The 19,376-nt window shown below is 39.3% G+C and overlaps 1 protein-coding gene across 1 annotated transcript in view; it reads left to right on the top strand.

Annotated features, from left to right (window-relative positions):
• ctnna2 (catenin (cadherin-associated protein), alpha 2) overlaps positions 1-19,376 on the top strand; it is a 293,809-nt gene that overhangs the window by 252,947 nt on the left and 21,486 nt on the right. Inside the window, exons 10-12 of the mRNA XM_053619170.1 lie at positions 15,398-15,490; positions 17,966-18,122; positions 18,770-18,970. Coding sequence (XP_053475145.1) covers positions 15,398-15,490; positions 17,966-18,122; positions 18,770-18,970 — 451 coding nt within the window. The remainder of the gene's footprint in view (positions 1-15,397; positions 15,491-17,965; positions 18,123-18,769; positions 18,971-19,376) is intronic.

Raw genomic sequence — 19,376 nt, forward strand, 5'->3', positions numbered from 1 at the left:
TCCAGCATTCTCTATAACATATTCTATTTACTTTAGCCGGGTTTTAAACTGAGACAATACGAGACTATATTATACGAGATGATATAGTATGAGCCAAGGTAATATAGTACTACACAATGTGAGATAAGATGAGGCAATGTGGCCCAAGACAATACAATACAAGATACAAGTTACAAAATGAGATAAGACGAGACGATACACTATGAGACAAGATGGGATGAGATGCCACGAAATGAGATGAGATGAGAGAGAATATGGGATAATACTATACATTACAACACAATGTGAGACAATTCAATACAAGACAATAAAATATGAGACAATGAAATATAAGGTGATACAACACAAGACAATAAAATGAGACAATACAATATGAGAAACCATGAAATATGAGACAATAAAATATAAGAAACAGTACAATACAAGAAAATACTATGAGACAACACAATGAGAAACAATATTATATGAGACAATACAATACAAGAAATGATTCAATATAAGACAATACAAAATGAGACAATAAAATATGAGATAATACAAGACAACATAATATGAGACAATAAAATACGAGATAATACAAGACAATAAAATACGAGATAATGCAAGACAATAAAATATGAGACAATAAAATACGAGAGAACACAATATGAGATAATACAATACAAGACAATAAAATATGAGACAATGGAATGCAAAATTAAAATCTCTGCTCGCGTCCATAGTCCAGTTTCTGAAGCTGTAAATCAGATTGGAATCCCTCCTGGATGCTGTGGTGCTGTTGTGAGTGTACTGTGGTGAACGTATATGGTTTGTGTGTGGGTGTGTGTTTGCGTGTTCAGGTTTAAACCGAGCGCTACCAGGATGATGAGGAACGCTGTTTAGTTCTTCATTCTACTCTTCTGTTGCACTGGGTTGACTTGTGTTCTTTGTCCTGTTGTTTTTTTGGTGTGTCATTCCGTACTGTTGTGGTGTGTTGTTTTGTGTTGTCTTGTGTCACATTGTTTTGCCTATGTGTCGTGTTGTCGTGTTGATTACTTTCAGGTCGGGGTGTCTAGTTTTGTCTTGTGTTGTGTTTTGTGCCATGTTGTTTTGTGTCATTGTGTTGTGTTGCGTTGTGTTGTGTTGTACATGCGTGTAGCTCCAGTGATTTCTCTTGGCTGAGGATGCGTTCACTGTAGCAGTGTCAGAGATGCAGTGTGCTGTGTGTGGAAAGCTGTCTGTGCAATGAGGTGAGGTAGAACCTTATTGGTGTGGCTTTAAAAAGTGTGTACACACACACACATACACACACACACACAACTGGACCAACATTTTCACACTTACATACATCACCCATGCTGTCACTGCAATTCTACACTTCTCTGCTGTTCTCCACACACACACACACACACACACACACACACACACACTTCTTCTCCAGGCCAAATGGATGTTTACATGCACACAAAAACCTTCTTTCACACCTACGTGTCACATGTCACCGTTTCCATAACAACAAGAAACTCGAGTCATGTAACAGTGGAACAATTAGCAGGAATATCACACTCCCACCATGCTGTTACAGTAAAATAATCAACAGCAGGGTGCTGTGATGAAGCAGAGTCACTCTTCCTAGCCCACAGTTGATTATTTTCCTGTAACAACATGGCACACAGTGTTTTACTCCTCTTACACCTTTGCAAATGATGACAGTTTCCAATTGATTAAAGAAGGACACATCGTTATTTTTATCCATTTATCATTACACTTAACGTTGTGGAATATCTGAGAACATTTTTTCCCCATTTTTTTGGAGTTGTAATTAGAATAATGCCTACACTAGCTTATAAATGCTTTATAACCTGTTATGAATGTATTTATATAGCGTTATGGTTATGTCCTTTAAAGAGTTACCAAAAGTATCTTTTTTTTTATAATGGATTTGTATATCAGGTCTTTAATGCTATGTCATACCTTATGACCCTATGTTGTGAACATATATAGTGAATAACAAGACATTTGAGATTTAGAGAAGATTTTTAAGTCGATCTCAGGTTGCTGAGGAAATGGATCATTTAAAAGATTTAATAATTGAAAAGTGTGTGTGTGTGTGTGTGTGTGTGTGTGTGTGTGTATACATACCTACTTCCAGGCACACCGTGTGCTCCTTGCCATGCAAAAAGCGCTCGTCTCCAGGCAATGATTGGCTGTCGCCATGGTAACGATCCTCCATTTTAAAGCATTTCTCATATCCAGTGCCGTTTGATTATCAGCAGATATCGTGTGGGTGCCTCGTCCATCATGTTGCTGCTCTGTCACTGTGTGTGTGTGTGTGTGTGTGTGGTTACAGAACTAAATATAGAATACATAGATTGTATATAAAAAGTGACAAGGCAGTGTGGGTTGTCACAACATAGGAATTGATAGTAATCCGTGTGATTTATTTTTATCAGACGTCTGATTTCATAAGCAAATAAATTGCAGCCGTTGAACTCCGTACTGCTTTATGTTGTTTTTAATTTGCATTTATTTTTGTTATGTAATTATCGCGTTCTATATTTTACTAATCGTTTTTTTTTCTTGGACCACATTAAAATATTTTTAACTCCTACAACCATTTTGTTTCACTTTAACCTTTGAATAGGTTTATATATATATATATATATATATATATATATATATATATATATATATATATATGTATATATATCTTTTTAGTTCATACTTACATACAATATACAGAAGGTATTTTATACATTAATTATTATGATTATTATTTTTAGTAGTAGTAATTGTAGTGGTATATTTTTTTTTCATCATTGTTAGACTGCACATGTAAGAACTGTTTATGACTTTTAAAAAAAAAGTTCTAGCTGATTTGCTTTTCCTCTCAATACTGGCTGCGCTGTCGTTTGGACTTCATGTCTCCACTGGGGTTCAAATCTTGCACACGGTTCTGAGCCTGCCGGGGAACGAGGGACGGCTGAGTGAGCCCAGAACTCTTATCACACTGTTATTGGATTAATGAAGCAGAAGGGAGAGAATGGAGGCCTACTGGCTTCCAGAAGCTTCCACAAGGAAGTCAGAGAGACTCGTATTCCCCTGATGGCCGGGTTTTTGGCGAATGATTTCTCCACAACATGGACAGAATTATTTCTGCCATTGTTTTGGCATAGAACTCCAGAAAAGAAAGAGAGAGAAGTTAAATCTCAGGAACAAATAGACATTTTCCATGGGAAACCTTCCATATTTATCCCTGTGTGAAAGGTCACGGTCGTCCACCATGCTTTCTTCTTCTACGTGAAGAAAATGAAACCTTTACCTCCTCGTAGGGATGGATTGTTTCCCTTCGGTACCCTGTGCTATTATCCATAGCTTCCTGAGCTGTGTTTCAAGAGTTACCTCTCATTTCCTACAAGTACCTGAACTCCTAAATAGCTGCTGCTATCAGCTGCACCGGCTGAACGAAAAGCTCTTCAGACAGGATGGCAAAGAAAAGAAAAAAAAAATAGAAAATGGCACTCCAACTGAAACAATGAGGTCTGCTAACTCTGCGCTTGTAGTATGTCCGGTCTGTTTGAACCTTTTAATATAGAAATAAACTCATTTTTGCTTTTTCTACTGCACGACAACAAGAATGGACCTAAACTGGAACCAACAGAACCTGAAGGTCCACTTCTACTTCAAGCAATCTGAGAAAAAAGCACCTACGTGATCCTTATGGTGTGATCCTTATGGCTACTGTTATATTCAATGCTGTTGAATATTATAATACTATGTATAATATTATATCGAATGCCGTTTTTATATTTCTTACATAAATGAGAGTCCATTTGGGTCAAAAACAGGAGGGAAACTTGGGGTGGAACAGAAAAGAAAAGGATCAGTTTTTTCCCCAAAAACACTCTGATTCTTAACCAGTAGAAAAGCAGGAAGTGGCATTAAAACCTTTGAGTTTAAACTGTAAAGAAACTGTAATATATATATATTTATATATATATATATAATTATATCACTCCATCTCCGTCTCTCGCTTGACTCGATCAGCATAAATCCTTTCAGCCCTCTATACGTCTGTTTAATGCCTGCCTTATAATTTACATCCGACAGCAAGCATGATGAATTTAAGCAATAATAATTTAGAAATAAATTCCACCATGTGGCCATAAATATCATTTTTCTGCTTATTCTGATAAACCGGGTCTTTACGACTTAAAAGCAAATGCAGATTAATGTGGTTTATGGTTTCCTTTCAGCATAATGCATGTCCTATCAATGACTCATTTAGACTCTATATAATAAAGCACCACATCTTTCCGATTTTTATTTGCATTTATTCATTTATTTGTATTTATATTAAGATCCGGAAACATAAGAACGATACAAGTGGGAGCATCTAATTGGACATATGCCCCAATACCCCACCCACTCCGAACTCCATGAGATGGTGACGATGGTCTTATGTCCTTGAATAAACTTGACAAAGACTCACACGTTGTAGATCTGCATATTAAACACACTGTGTACACTATTAATAATTCATAGACATAGAAATATTGTAAAATATAGTAAAATACCCGATTCTGTTTGTAGTGACGAGGTAAGACTGTTGCAGTTTCCACTGAAAAATTTCAATCTTCAGAAGAGCTGTTGTGTGCAGAAGTTTATACCCTCTGCCTCTTTTTGTGAGTGGGGAAAATGGACTTCTACTTCTTTGATATTTTTGCCACAAACTTCTGCACTTTTTTTTACGTATACTTTTGCGGATGAATAGATGGAAGTTGATTGTTTTCCTATAACGGCACATCCAGAAGTGTTTTCATCCTCATGTAACACAGCAGTTTGCCAACGATTACATTGTCTTTTGAATTAATAAACCTTGTGAGTGCTGTTGCAGTTTATAGCTGTATTTAATATCAGCGCTATTAATAATGACCAGAAGTAAATGCCTGCCCAGGTTATATTATAGCCAAACATCTGATTCTAATTACAGTGAAGAAGTAACACTATTATTCTTAGCCATATTTTATTTTTTTTTATATGCAGGACGCACAAACTTTTGCACACCACTATAAGTACATGGATTGATGGATGGAAGTTGATAATTTTCCTATAAAAGGATGTCCTCGTTTTATTCTTCACATACCACGGGATGTTGCCAATGGTTACATTTTTCTTCTTAATTAAAGACGGAAATGTTGCACTTTTTATTTATAGCTACATTTAATGCTGTGCCATTATTTCTTTCCTGCTTTGATCCTTTGATCTCAGTGGTAAATGGATGGATGGATGGATGGATGAAATGAAATGAAATGAAAAATTTGTTAAAAAAACAAAACAAAAAATAAACGTATCCACTACCAAGTCATACAGATATAATTAATGCAACAAACATCAAAACAACACCCAGAAATAGAACCACTAATGGACAGAATTGCAGACTCGAGTGCCCTGCTTGCATCCCATTTTCAACAACAAACATCTAAATTCTTAAATTATAGCTATCGGGAAAATTAAGTGGTGGTTATTATTAGGCCGCAGATGAAAAACGGCTGTAGAGCATTTGCCTGTAGGGGTGGAGTTAATTGGTGATCTGTGACAAATCTTATATCTGTCCACTTAATAGGCTAATTAGATCAAGTTCTAGTGGCATGGCTGTCTCCCGGAGCGAGTTATGCAAACATTATGAAGACGAAAAGAGTCAAACTAGTGGTTTAAGTGTTTGAAATAGACTTTTGTGGCTTTATTCATATGCATTCGTATTAATCTGAGCCAAGTGTTGATGTCTCATATCCATCGCTTATCCATACGTACACCTTCTTCCCTGTCCCTCGCTGTTCTGTCTCTCTTTAAAACACAAATGATAAGATTGCAATATCATCTAAATGATTTCATGTTCCTGTTCTCATAGCCTTCACACAACCAATCTAGATAAGAGCTCCACATCAGACTGTGTACCTTCCCGAATTCTATACACAATGTCAGAGAAAATCCAGCAAATACGAGCAAACTGCTCAGCACCAGAGGTAAACTTTGCAATATGGATAATAGGATAATGAGTTGGAGGAGGAACGAGAGAGCGGGGTGGTATTCAGTTCTGATGATGAGAGTACATTTGGGGATATTTCTGATTTCCAGCAGTAGGAGACCTCCATTAAAAAGGAGAACTTACTTCAATTCGTATACATGTCCTTAGTTAAAAAAAAAAGAAAAGAAATGTTCTATGGAATAGGTAATAGGTCATTTACTGATTGGTGAATATGTTTGTTTGTTTACTTTCTTTATAGTTACAGTTTAATGTCATGGAAAGAAGTTCTTCTGGCTTATGGTCTACAATCTATTAACAATCTGTTCACCTGTGATTTACTGAAGCACTACAGTCAGAGCTGCAGTTGTAGAACAATAATCAACACCTTTCGACCAATCACAATCCAGAATTCAACCGTACTGTACAGTACGAGGACAGGACAGCGTGGATGAGTCCATATACGTGAACTTACAAAGCATGATTCTACTGCAAGGTCCATCCAGGCATCGCTCATCCACTTCCAGGTTCTGGATGTTTCCTGCACAGCATTATCCGGCATTGTTCTCTAACAGTAAGCACTTTGCTGGAGCTCTGAAGATAAAGCAGCCAGATTTTCCAGTTCAAACGATCTGCCGAGTTCATAAATAAAGAGGAGAAGCAGCGTCTGCTGGGCCACGTCACAATTCCGAAGATCGAAAGGCTTCAACTGGAGGTAGCAGCTGCTGCAGGCAGAGACAGATTGAGAAAGCAGGTTTTGCATTTATTGCATGAGGCCCTGAGTGTTCAATATATTACCGTGATCAATATCTTAAACCCCAGATAGCAGCAGAATGTACACAGACTATTGAAGATGGGCCTTGTGTTATTTTGATATGCTATTTCAGTGCACATACACTCGGCACTGTTTAAGTGTTCAATGTGGAATTGAGTATCGATGACGTGGTGTACAGTTTAAGGGATACAGTCGAGGAGTAATGAATTCGAGGTGTGTGTTTGTGTGTATATGTACTTGAGAGGAAAGAGAAAGCCGAGTGTAACCATGTATAAATGTCAGCGCTAATGGATCTGGTACATTTCCCGTACTGCACGGAATAGTGGTACATCCATCATCGGCAACAGAAGGTTTGTACTGAGATCGAGCTCTGAATGTGCCGCTTGAGGCAAACACCTTCAAGACAATGGGCAAAAGTTATTATCCCGATTAGCGATGCACTGATACTGATACTGGTATCCGGCGTCAGTCTAATACTGCGCTCGTGTACTCATAAAAACTGCTCTGATACCAACATGCGATGCTGCGTGATACTATCGTAGCCTTGGCGTATATTGTCACGCTAATGACAAAGACATGTAATAACAGCTGGATCTGGATGTATTTCACGAATAACGATCAACACAAAGTAGGCTGTAAACGGCGCTCTGTGAAAACATCAAGAGAAGTACAAGTAACATGATGAATCATCTTCTGGTGTTTGAACAGTTATCCTTATTCGGGAGTGCGAGGATGGCCGACCTGAGCGTGCAGGGCAGTATCAGCAAGCGCGGATGGTACCGTGCACAAAGGTACTAACAAGTGTGGAGCAGCTTACAGAGAAACTGAAAATGAAAATAAATACATGGGCTTGGTGCATGGCTACGACATGGTGTTATATATACTCATACCCATTATATTGGGTATTATAGATATGCTGGTAACCCATGGTATGGATTATATTTGGTATTATAGATATGCTAGTAACCCATGGTATGGATTATATTTGGTATTATAGATATGCTGGTAACCCATGGTATGGATTATATTTGGTATTATAGATATGCTGGTAACCCATGGTATGGATTATATTTGGTATTATAGATATGCTAGTAACCCATGGTATGGATTATATTTGGTATTATAGATATGCTGGTAACCCATGGTATGGATTATATTTGGTATTATAGATATGCTGGTAACCCATGGTATGGATTATATGTTGGGTTTTCAGAGTAGTTGGGTTGTCCATGTTTGTGACTTGTTCTCCCAAATGCATTACCTGACATGTAATGAAGAACAATATTGATGGTTGTACTCACCAGCAATTCATCATCAGTCTATTCTGCTCTAGGTGAAGTGTGAATGACTCATCGCTTCACCAAAGAGCCATCATTCAATAGAAATAGGTTGTAAGAAGGTGAGAGGTTAACGGCCATCGTGGAATTATATGTAGGAATATCAGGGCTGTTCCAGAGTGTACGTGGTTTTTATATCTACACCATCACTACCTCAAATACATTCGTATCTCTATCTGCATATGGAATTAAAATGCCCTTCAAATTCAAATTGTTGCTTAAGAGCTTTTTGTTTGTTTGGTTAAGGATTTCAGTGTGGTAGTATATCTAGAAAAAAAAAAAAAAACGTTGAGATATTTGATTCGATTTGATTTTATAGTTCGTCACTTCCAGGAAATGAAGCTAGTACGAGCTTTGCTTTTGTGCAGGGTGTGAATTCAGTGAATTTCAGAAAGGTTTTTGTGGTACTTTTTTTTTTTATTTTATGAAGTATAACCACAGTTTGAAATGAGCCAGTGAAAGGCAGCCAGCTCTTGACTTGCAGAGCCTCCGAGTCAGGATTTGGTTATACTTTTGACTCGTCGTTCTGACGATGAAAAAGCTAAGGAATTACACTCGTGCTTTGTTTCTCAACATCTCTGTACATCATCATTAACAAATCCTTCTCCAAAGGGCATACCCAGCAAGGCAAAAAACATAGCATTGTACCAGGAAAAAAAAAAAAAAAAGCAGTGTTCTCCACAAGAATGGTGCAATAGCCTTTGGCATGAATTATCCAGAATTAAACATAACATGTAGGGTTTCTCCCCAAGCACTTTTTAAATGCAGACTCCCGAGTATTTTTAAATACACAGACAAATTAAACAGAACAACTTGTGGTCCATTTTCATAATTGTGCTCCAGTGCCCAGTGCAACTGCTGGCCTTGCAGCTATCCGAGAGAGCAATCGATATGTCAATTGAAGTGGGCCACGGCGCCACAGTCTCTAGAGTTCTGCCAGGTTTTGGTCAGTTTTTATTTGATTTTTTTTTTTAGGAATATCTGTTATCCGCTCACACACATCACGTTCAGAAGGATTGTTGAATCGCTTCACTATCCTTTTGATCTGCGATAGCAAACAGAGGACGTGAGCATGGCCATAACCAGAATCAAAATTTTATTAAGGGTAATATATCACAATTCTGAATGTATAGGTACTACATCAATTTCTAATCTCAGTTATGTTATCCTTCCATCTTTCTGTAAACTGTTCTGGCTGCTTGATTTATCAATATGTTACCTGTTAAAACTTCTAAAACTAGCGAGGTTAGATTCCGTATACTGTTGGCTCCAATGTTTGATTGTAATGCTGATATTCACTGACGTTATAATAGAAAATGTTTATATTTAAGGAGGAAATGTGGATTCACGTGCCAGGATTGATCGTCCTAACAGTCGTTATGTTTCCATTAAGGATCACAGCCTCTCTTTTTTCCTGCTCTTGCTTTATGCATGGTTTCCGTTGTTTTCGATCACTTTCCTGTCCCGTATTTTTAGTCAGTAAAGTTTTATATGATAGAAATGAATCACTGGGTGTTCATTCAAGCCATGACTGCCTGCTCCCAGACATAAGCGCTCTACTCAGGACTATAAATCATATTTAGATTTCATTCATTTATTGGTGTTATATATGCCAAGTTGAGCTTTGGACCTTGGCTTCATACTCATGTAGATGTAGTCGTTAATATTGGATTGCACACCACTGGCTGCTATGTAATGTAACTTCATCCAGAGAATGACTTTTTTTTTGCTTTTGTTTGTTCGTTGCATGAATTTAGGCCTGGCGTATTGTAAGGCCTAATTTGCAGTAAGAGAATAGAGTAGAGTAGTCCAGATTTCATCATTGCTTCAGATAAAATGTGATGGTTATAATTCGAATCAAAAGTAACTGAAATGAAGGGGATTCCAGTTTTGAAAAGCAGCTGCTTTCTATTAAAAAATGTAGCAATCAACCTTAAATCTACCTGAAAATCTGTTCTTCTTAGACGGAAAGGAAAAAATGTAGCTACAAAAGTAGACTGCTGTTTCACGTTTCATTTGTAATGCATCGAGTGTATCCTGCTGTTGTTCTTTTGCTGTGTTTATGATTGGTTTTATTTAGTCTCAAAAGTGATTTTTTATGAAAAATAATTGATACATAAAATCTGAAAAATGATAAGCGAAACATTTTTGACAAGAACAAAAGACACAATGTGTAACAGTGATACACAATTCTTTATTAGTATAATTCTCAGGGGGGGAAATGAATAAACATGGCATCTACATTTTAAGGAAGGAACTTCACATAAAAAGGAAGTTGAACGTAGCGTCATGTGATCACTCGCGTCATTTCTGCGCTGTGGTTATTGAATGGTGTTCATTGTGAAGGTTAATGGAGACACATTTTAATTTAGTCACTTGTGTTTTGTTTTTGTGTAAACTCAGCGACATTGTGTTTTTACACCTCTGCTGTAAGCTGTTGACCTTAAGTAAGCAGCAGCAATCAAGACACGTTGGTTTGTCTACAAGAGAAGCAAAGTAATGAGCATGGTTTTACTCCATCATTTCTTTTTTCATTTGTTCGCCTGCCTTTAGACTTATTTTTGGTTGTTACTCACTCACTTTAACAACCACTTTATTGGGGAGGAAGTTAATTATGCTGCAACACAAAAATCTACATTTTCCAGGCAATAATTTGCTTGTCTGATGGAGCAGTCAGATGAGTCGTTACGATTAAGACAGACTCCCAAGGCTTTAAATATCTTTAGGATATATTTCCACTTGGTTACAGGATTGTATCATCACATATAACATGTTCTTCGAGTATCATTTATTGTATGGTTGCTCTCCGTGTCATTTACATACTTTACATACATACCTGAAGTCAGCCAGGCTTCAAAGCAGACGCCTGTGACCCAGCTGCATGCTAGCCAGTGGCAATTCTCTCTCTCTCTCTCTCTCTCTCTCTCTCTGTCTCTCTCTCTCTCTCTCTCTCTCTGTCTCTGAAGGGGAAGCTGAGGGCAGGTAGCCTCTAATAACAACACCAATCCGGCGAGACATGTGAGGTCCCACAGTCATGACAAATCCCACACAATGAATGAATCGATTCCACTCTTCGACGTTCTCCAGAATGAAGTCTCACTTAAAGAACGTGTGAAAGGCTAACGCATGCTTAAGGTCAGATAAGCAGATGGGACTTCACATGAGGACCATGTAAGGAAAATGTCCAGGGTTTAAGAGTTGATTCAGTGTCTGCGTTTTTGTCTTGAAGGTTTGAGATCAACTTTATTAGCATCTTTGCTTGCTGGTAAAAGTTTATCCTGGTCAGGGGCATGGTGTATCCGGACACTGTCCCTGGAATGGCGGGAGTGAGGTGGGATTACACTCTGGATGGGATACCAGTCTATTACAGTCTATTCTTGTCAATTGACTCAAGGTTCCTAGCTGTTAACTATCAAGTCACATTGAGTATTATTATTAATACTATTATTATTATGATGTTATTGCTACAAACTGCACATAATGCAATAGACTTGCCTCTATTCTGATCCAAAGATGGAGATGATCTTTTTTTTTCATTGCTCTCTTTGTTTCTGTGCTTACGTATCCCAGATAAGCAAGAATGATGATGTGTTTTCACACGGCGCATCAAATACTCCCTACCCCTAGTTCACAACAATGTCACAGCGCACTTTGTAACTTTTTATCTTTTTTTTTTTGTAGATGCACCGCTAAAGAACTTTTGTCTAGACTTAGACATGATCAGAATGAGAGATAATTGCATTTTTAAGATTGCTCTTGCTTTTAAGATTGGCTATTAGAATAATTTTGGCGATGTATTAACCTAAACAACGGAGGCACATTTCAGGTACACGCCTGAATTAAAAATACAATTATAAATATTGCCCTGAGAAATATGGCCCATTAGTCTCAGAAAAGCTTCGACAAGCAATTTAAAAGAAGCAGCCCGGACATAAAAAAGCGTTCAAAGTCTTATTTGTCTATAAATTGTTCTGAACAAGACCAACCACAGACACAACAATAATCATTAAGGCCCATATTTCAGGGTTCTGGACTCCCTGCTTTATTTAAAGCTTCGTCCACTTTGCGGTTCCGGGTTATATACACATGAGCCCAATCCTGTGTGTACAGCTGGGACCTTGTGGCTCGGTACCAGTGGGACTCTGTAGGAAGGATTTGTGAGTAGCTCGGGCGTGGATGCACTTAGCACCCTGCTTTTGCACTTCCCCAGTGGGCCACACTCGTCAATCTTGGCCATGGTGTCAGTCTGATTTATTTAAGCTCCATCCAGGGACATGGCAGGCAATCGGCTAGACCAGTCAGGCAAACAGTTTCTCCTATCTTCTAGTTCTTTCTTCAGGTGCTGCTGCTTAGAAATCCTGCCATGGAAGAAAAATGTCTTAGTGAGTGCTTGGCACATTTACCTTTCCTCTTCAACATTGGCTAGAGTTGGAGGCGTGCAACATCCTTGGGGGAGAAGCACCTATAAAGTGTGTGTATGAGTGCCAAAAAATGGCTGATTAACAGTTTATGGTGGAATTAGGAACATATTTATTTTTATTGTATCCTTACTTTTGGCCAAAATTTTTCTTTGTGCAATTCGGATTTCTTTGCTCTGATCTAGTGGATCGATTTTCTTTATATTCATAAAGACATTCGCCTAAAAGCCACCAGCAGGAGAACAGTATAGGGTAACCCAAAACTCACTGGACATCTGAAAATACGGTAGTGGTGCAGGTAAAACGTACACATTTAAAAATCAGGGGCCTGATTTCTATCTGAGGCAATTTCTGGATTATGACATGATGCGTGATGACATGAGCAGACGGTCGTATTTATCTTCAATCACAGGTCTATTGTAAGAGGATCTTCATTATATAATCTGACATGGAGAAGACACATTAACTCACGTAGACTCACATTTCCTGAGATCTCTTACAGTGTAACATGTAATAATCTAAAAAATGTAATTCCAGCCAATTAGGAGCCACACCTGCTTCCAAGTGTTTATTCGGTTAATCTTGGCTCTCAGGTGTCTCTCCTGCTTGGTTGGAATGAAACCCACTGATCCATTTCAGATCAGATTGGACACCTTTGATCTATAATCTTGAACCCCACTGGAATCTGAGCTCAAAAATAATAAATAAATAAATAAATAAATAAATAAATAAAAATCAATAGTTTGATGTCAATAACCCAAAGATGTCAGGCCACATTGTGAGTTTGCTGTCTGAGGCTCATTTTCTTCTTCAGTGCAACACTAAACTCGCTCTATTTGCCAACGAAAGCGTTCAAACGGGTTCGGCAATCTGGCCGGCGTCACATGAGGATTCTTTTCAGAAAGTAAAGGAAAAGAAAATCAAGAAAGTTATTTAAGTAATTGTGATGACTGACTAGTTTTGGACTGGATTGGATGCTGCAGCTTGGCTCGTGCTCAGAGCATCGGGAATGAATTTAGCATCAGGGTATAAGAGGTATAAGTGGAGATGGTTTTGTCTTCCAAATTACACCTGCAGAAGGAGATCATTATTTACCTGCAAATGGTGGAGGTCCTAGTACTCCAGGCTATTCACAAGAGCTCTCCATCAGCACAGATGGCTCAGGCACTCAGTTTAACTGTTATGTCTTGTATATGCACACACACACACACACACACACACACACACACACACACACACACACACACACACTCCTCTCTGTCCTTATCCCTCCGTCTCAGACACTTGCGTTCTTCTTTCATCCAGACGCCCTTAAAGGCAGATGATCCATCATAGCGCTGAAAGCCACCCGAATTTCAATGGAGAACATGGTCAAAAGCAGGAATCCTCTAATGTGCATTCAGTTGACCTGATGTCTTAATATCAAAGATGGCCGGTGCATCTGGAGCTTTAAAGCCATGTTGCCAGCTAGCTAACGGCTAGTTTAGTCTCAAGTGGTCACAAGTGGAATTGTCAGTATCAGAACATAGCATTTAACCCTTTAACAGCCACAATATTGTTCTCTGTTAGCTAGCAGGCTCACTAGTTTATCATGAAGGTTCTCAGGTTGAAGGTTATATATATATATAAATATTGTGTGACATCACAACCTGGACTCAAGGAGAACCAGTGCTGAGAACATTTACTAACTTTAGTAGCCAAATACTCAAATCTGTATTATTTAAAGAATTAGCATTTGTTTTCAGAGAGACTTTAACGGAGGTAAAGTTCATTACTGTGTTAGTATTATTTAGGCAAGGAATGAAACACTCCATGGTGTGCTGGTCTAGAAAAATAAATCAACAATAGCGTGGACTGAATTCAGAATTTAATGCTAGCATTATTCATGGTAATGGACGATTATTAGCGATTATTAGTTTAATAAGTAAACTGTATGTAGTCAGACATGATGTGTACAGTGTGGATAACCGAGCATGACACAGCAAAGGTAGCAGGGAGCAGGGTCCCTGTCCATCATGTTCTGCTTCAGAATGAGGTGACATAACGTTCTGTTTCACCCAGGCCATCTGCTACTTTAATTACACACCGAGATGTGCGTTCGGATCAAATGGTTCAGCCGCATGCTGCCACACACTGCTGTGATCATTTTGAATATTCGGACCTAATGAGGATGACTTCTCGGTAGCACCTCAGCACGGCCAGCTAATCACTGCTGACTTACCAAATGGGCTCTAATTAGGCCTCTCTCCATGCACCCGATGACATTTTGGGGGCAATTTTGTTTCACAATGGCAACTTACGAGTAACTTGTGTAGCTGTCACCTCCTACACAAAAGACAGCAGCGAGTCAGGTCCGGGTCCTCGTTAATGTTCTTGAACCTGTTGGACAGTTAAATAGAAAAGGAAAAGAGGGTTGTTTGAGGTGATGGTGGGGAAGAGGGGGAGGGCTCGCAAAAATTCACATTCTTCATGCAGAGGAATAACAAATACTAATCTAACACTTGAACGCGCTCTAAACCTCTGTACATATTTTGCCCTGACATTGCCTTTACAAGTCAGGCATAAAATCCCCAAGCAGTGCACGCCGTGCTGATAGCTGACGACTGATGACATGAACAGCAAGAGGCGGAGGATTTGTGTGTTTGTGTGTGTGTGTACATGTGTGTGTGTGTGTGTGTGTGTGTGTGTGTGTGTGTGAGTGATGTGTGATTTAGCAGGTCAGCAGGATTTATGCAACTAAATGGCAACACTGCCTCGTTGTTCATGTGGTGTTTTAACAAGCCTTTAATGATGACCCAATATCTCACCAACATTCTCTCTCTCTCTCTCTCTCTCTCTCTCTCTCTCTCTCGGTCTCATACAGGTGGCTAACCTGGCTTGTTCCATCTCCAACAATGAGGAAGGGGTGAAGCTGGTGCGCATGGCCGCTACACAGATTGACAGCCTGTGTCCTCAGGTAAGTCCATCATGCAGCGCTTTGGACAATTTACATTGTCACAAAGCAGCTTCACAGAAATCCAGATGTAGATTCAGATCCATATTTAACAAAGGTGTCATGTGAAAAAATAAGTACGCCCCATGGGAATGCTTTTTTGACATACTTGAACAAGCAAACATTTGATCCGCTTTGAAACAGTGTCTGTTTATATAAAGGTGATGCACTCTATCAAATGGCACAAAAAATGTACATTTTGTAGTAATTTTCACGATTTAAACGAACAAAGAACAGATCGGTCACATGGAAAAAGTAAGTACGCCCCTACATTTATCACACCTTCAAATCCATAAAATTAGAATCAGGTCCATCTGTCTGAAAGTTGAAGTTGAACCGAAAGTGGAACTTTCTACTGGATACTGATCCTAAGCACACGAGCAAATCCACCAAGGAATGGCTCAAAAAGAAGAAATGGAGGCTATAATAATGGAATGACAGAGTCAAAGCCCGGATTTGAATCCCATTCAAATGTTGTAGAGGGATTTGAAAATGGGCAGTACATGCAAGAAAAGCCTCAAACATCTTGCAACTGAAAGCATATTGCGTGAAAGAGCGGTCAAAAATCCCAGCAAGCCGATGTCCGAGACTGGTGGACAGTTATGCAAGACGCCTACAAGAATGCATGTCTGCTTTTTCCTCAGAAGAACATCACATATCACATTAGAAAAGCTAATTTTCCTTGTGGTTTTGTTCAAGTACATCGACTTTATTAATAGGCACTATTTCAAAGATGATCAAATGTTTGCTCATCCAAATATGTCAAAAAAGCCAACGATTTCCATGGGGTGTACTTATTTTTTCACATAACAGTACGTTGTGGGCTGATTGGTATTTCCAAATTGTCCGTAGTGTATGAATGTGTGTGTGATTTTGCCCTGTGATGGTTTGGCACCCCGTCCAGGGTGTCCCCCACCTTGTGCCTCGAGTTCCCCGGGATAGTCCCCAGGCTCCCTGCGACCCTGTATAGGATAAGCGGTATGGAAAATGGATGGATATACTTTCTTTTTTCCATTCCGTCCTCAAGCATGTATACCGTCACCTCAACGCTGGTCAGCTTCAGAGTAAAACCCACCGATGCGCCACATGTCCTCTCCTTTCCATTTACACACCTCTGTTGGTCCTCTATCAATATCCCCGGGTTCTGATAGTCTTTGAATAAAGCAGCGTGGGGGAGAAAGGTACGGTCATGCATCACAGAACATCTCCAGATGAATAAATGATCTGAATGAATGAGCATGGACAGAGGAAGGTGATGCGTGTTCTCGGGAAGCACGCATGTTTTTATTCCTCCAGGAAAGCGATCTGAAGTTACTGCTTCTGTCCTCACAAAGGAACCGTGTGCAAGATGAAGTGAACCGGGAGTCTGGTATGTTTCTGTGGAGGGTCTTGTAACACCGTTCATTTATTTCAGAAAAACGGATTATAACATTACAACCTGAGTCGTTAATAAACGATCTTTCTGTAAAAGAGGTTGTTCAAACAATTATTAATAATAATTCTACCTAGGGGGCAACACAATTATCCTGTTACAGCAAGGTACGATAATTAGGTAATAATTGGCCTGATATTGGATGGAAATGTGATTAGGGAATTCTTTGTTCATGTGCTTGAACTCTTGGTAAATGTGAGAAGTGATTAAATTACTAAAATACACCAGGTTTAATACGAGTCAATTGAAAAATAATATGTACATACAACGGTGAAATAACATCCGTGATGAGAAACTGAGTTAGCATGTCCTTGGCTCTGGGACTGAGGGATCTGCCCATGGCGTGGGTTTTATTCAGCTTGACGTACAACACCCGAGTGCTCGAGCGCTCACCAGAGATCAGTCTGAAAGATCAGAGGTTGTGCATGCATCCATGTCTCAGGCTCAGAGATCCCTCCGAGCAAAAAAAAAGAAAAAAAAGAGCGATTTTGGTGTGAAGTTGGTGATTGAAGATCTTGGAAGCACAGATGGAAATCTAATTAAACCCAATGAAGATGGAGAAGACTCTGGGTGCTGATTTTCAGACTAACTCATCTTCAGAGGGTGCTTACAGGTCAGATGGATAAAGTGATGCAGGGCATCACTTTGTCCTACTGACCTCTAAGCACCCTCTTTCAGAGACAGCTTCCTCAAACACATCCATCTCATGTAGCCAAGAAGCCATGTGTATTATTTTTTAATGCAACTTGCATACCCAAAGGAAGCCGTGAGGTCCATCTGTGTAATCACAGGTCTACCGTTAGAAGATCTTCATCGTTATCATTATCTGACATCTAGAACACACACGATCGTACAGTCTGTTATAGTTACAAACCTGCTCAGGTCTTGCCTCCAGGCTGCACTGGTGTTTAAAGGGAACCCGATCGATCGTGACTAGAATACCCACGAGCAGCCGAAACACAATTCTTATTACGGGATGGTGCTGATTTGTTCCAAACTTCACCCAGGTGATCAACGCTGCCCTGACGCTGGCGGCTCGTCCCCAGAGCAAGGTGGCTCAGGACAACATGGACGTGTTTAAAGACCAATGGGAGAAGCAGGTGCGCATTCTGACCGAGGCTGTGGATGACATCACCTCTGTCGATGACTTCCTGTCTGTGTCAGGTGAAGTAAAAAATTTACTTTCAAATTCTAAGCTGAATTTGACGTGCTTTGTTTGCTCAGTGATAATTCTGAGATACGCTATGCAATAGTGTGTTAATGGAAACTAATTTTCAGTCTCAAATTAAACAGTCCTTGTCATGCCGTTATAGAAAATTAATCAACAACAGTGTGGTGTAATGAAGGGGCGTTACGGTTACCACCCATCGATTACAATTGTTTTGCTGTACTTTTTATCCATTTATAGTTACATTTATGGAATAAATAGGATCGAGGCAATTATAGACCAAAGTGTCGAAGGAGGTGGTGTGGATTTTTTTTCCTTGATTAGTCTCATCATTTCAACATATAATCACTATTAATTAGCGAATGACGAATTCACTAAATTCACATTTAAAATGATGTTTAACTGAATTAAAAGTTAAGAGTTGTCATTTTTTGGGGGGAGGCTTTTTACTTCTTTTTTTTATTTAAACAGCAACAAATTCACATGACTCAAGTGTTTGTTTTTTTTTAAAACTTCCATTGTGCACATCCAATGTAATATGTTACCTCACAATCAGTAACCATGTTTGTTTTGGTGAATTCTTTATATCTCTTTGGTTTGTTTCCTAATTGTAATTTATTTTTATACCCCTCTGTTTCTTTAGAGAACCACATCCTGGAGGATGTGAACAAGTGTGTGATAGCTCTCCAGGAGGGGGATGTGGACACGCTGGACAGGACAGCGGGGGCGATCAGAGGTCGCGCAGCTCGTGTGGTCCATATTATCAACGCCGAGATGGAGAACTACGAGCCGGGCGTGTACACCGAGCGAGTCCTGGAGTCCATCAAGCTGCTGTCTGAAACCGGTGAGCCGCTACCTCTGTAGCACTACAGCGCACTTTACTTTTACTGAGGAACAATTTATCATCTCCCCATTGCGTGTGTGGGCATGGACAACCTGGACAGACTTACACAGGGTAGTTTGTTTAGACGTGGTGAAGAAGTAACTGGTGCTTTGTGAGGAGATGGTGGTTTTCTAGGAGCAGAGACAACGCTCGCTGAATAACAATGAGATATCTCCGGAAAAGCAAAGGTAAGGACTGGAGTGAGAGACGTACTGAGAAATACTATAAACTTCTACAGAAGAAGTACCAACTCCGTTCATGTTTTATAAATCACAGTAAATATAAATCGTATATATCACTTCGTCTTGAAGAAAACTTGCCAAGTCTCCTCAGGATTCAGTACTTCATAGTAAATGTCTATCGAGAT

This window comes from Ictalurus furcatus, chromosome 29 (genome assembly GCF_023375685.1).
Source record: "Ictalurus furcatus strain D&B chromosome 29, Billie_1.0, whole genome shotgun sequence".
In the NCBI taxonomy this organism is placed as follows: Eukaryota; Metazoa; Chordata; class Actinopteri; order Siluriformes; family Ictaluridae; genus Ictalurus; species Ictalurus furcatus.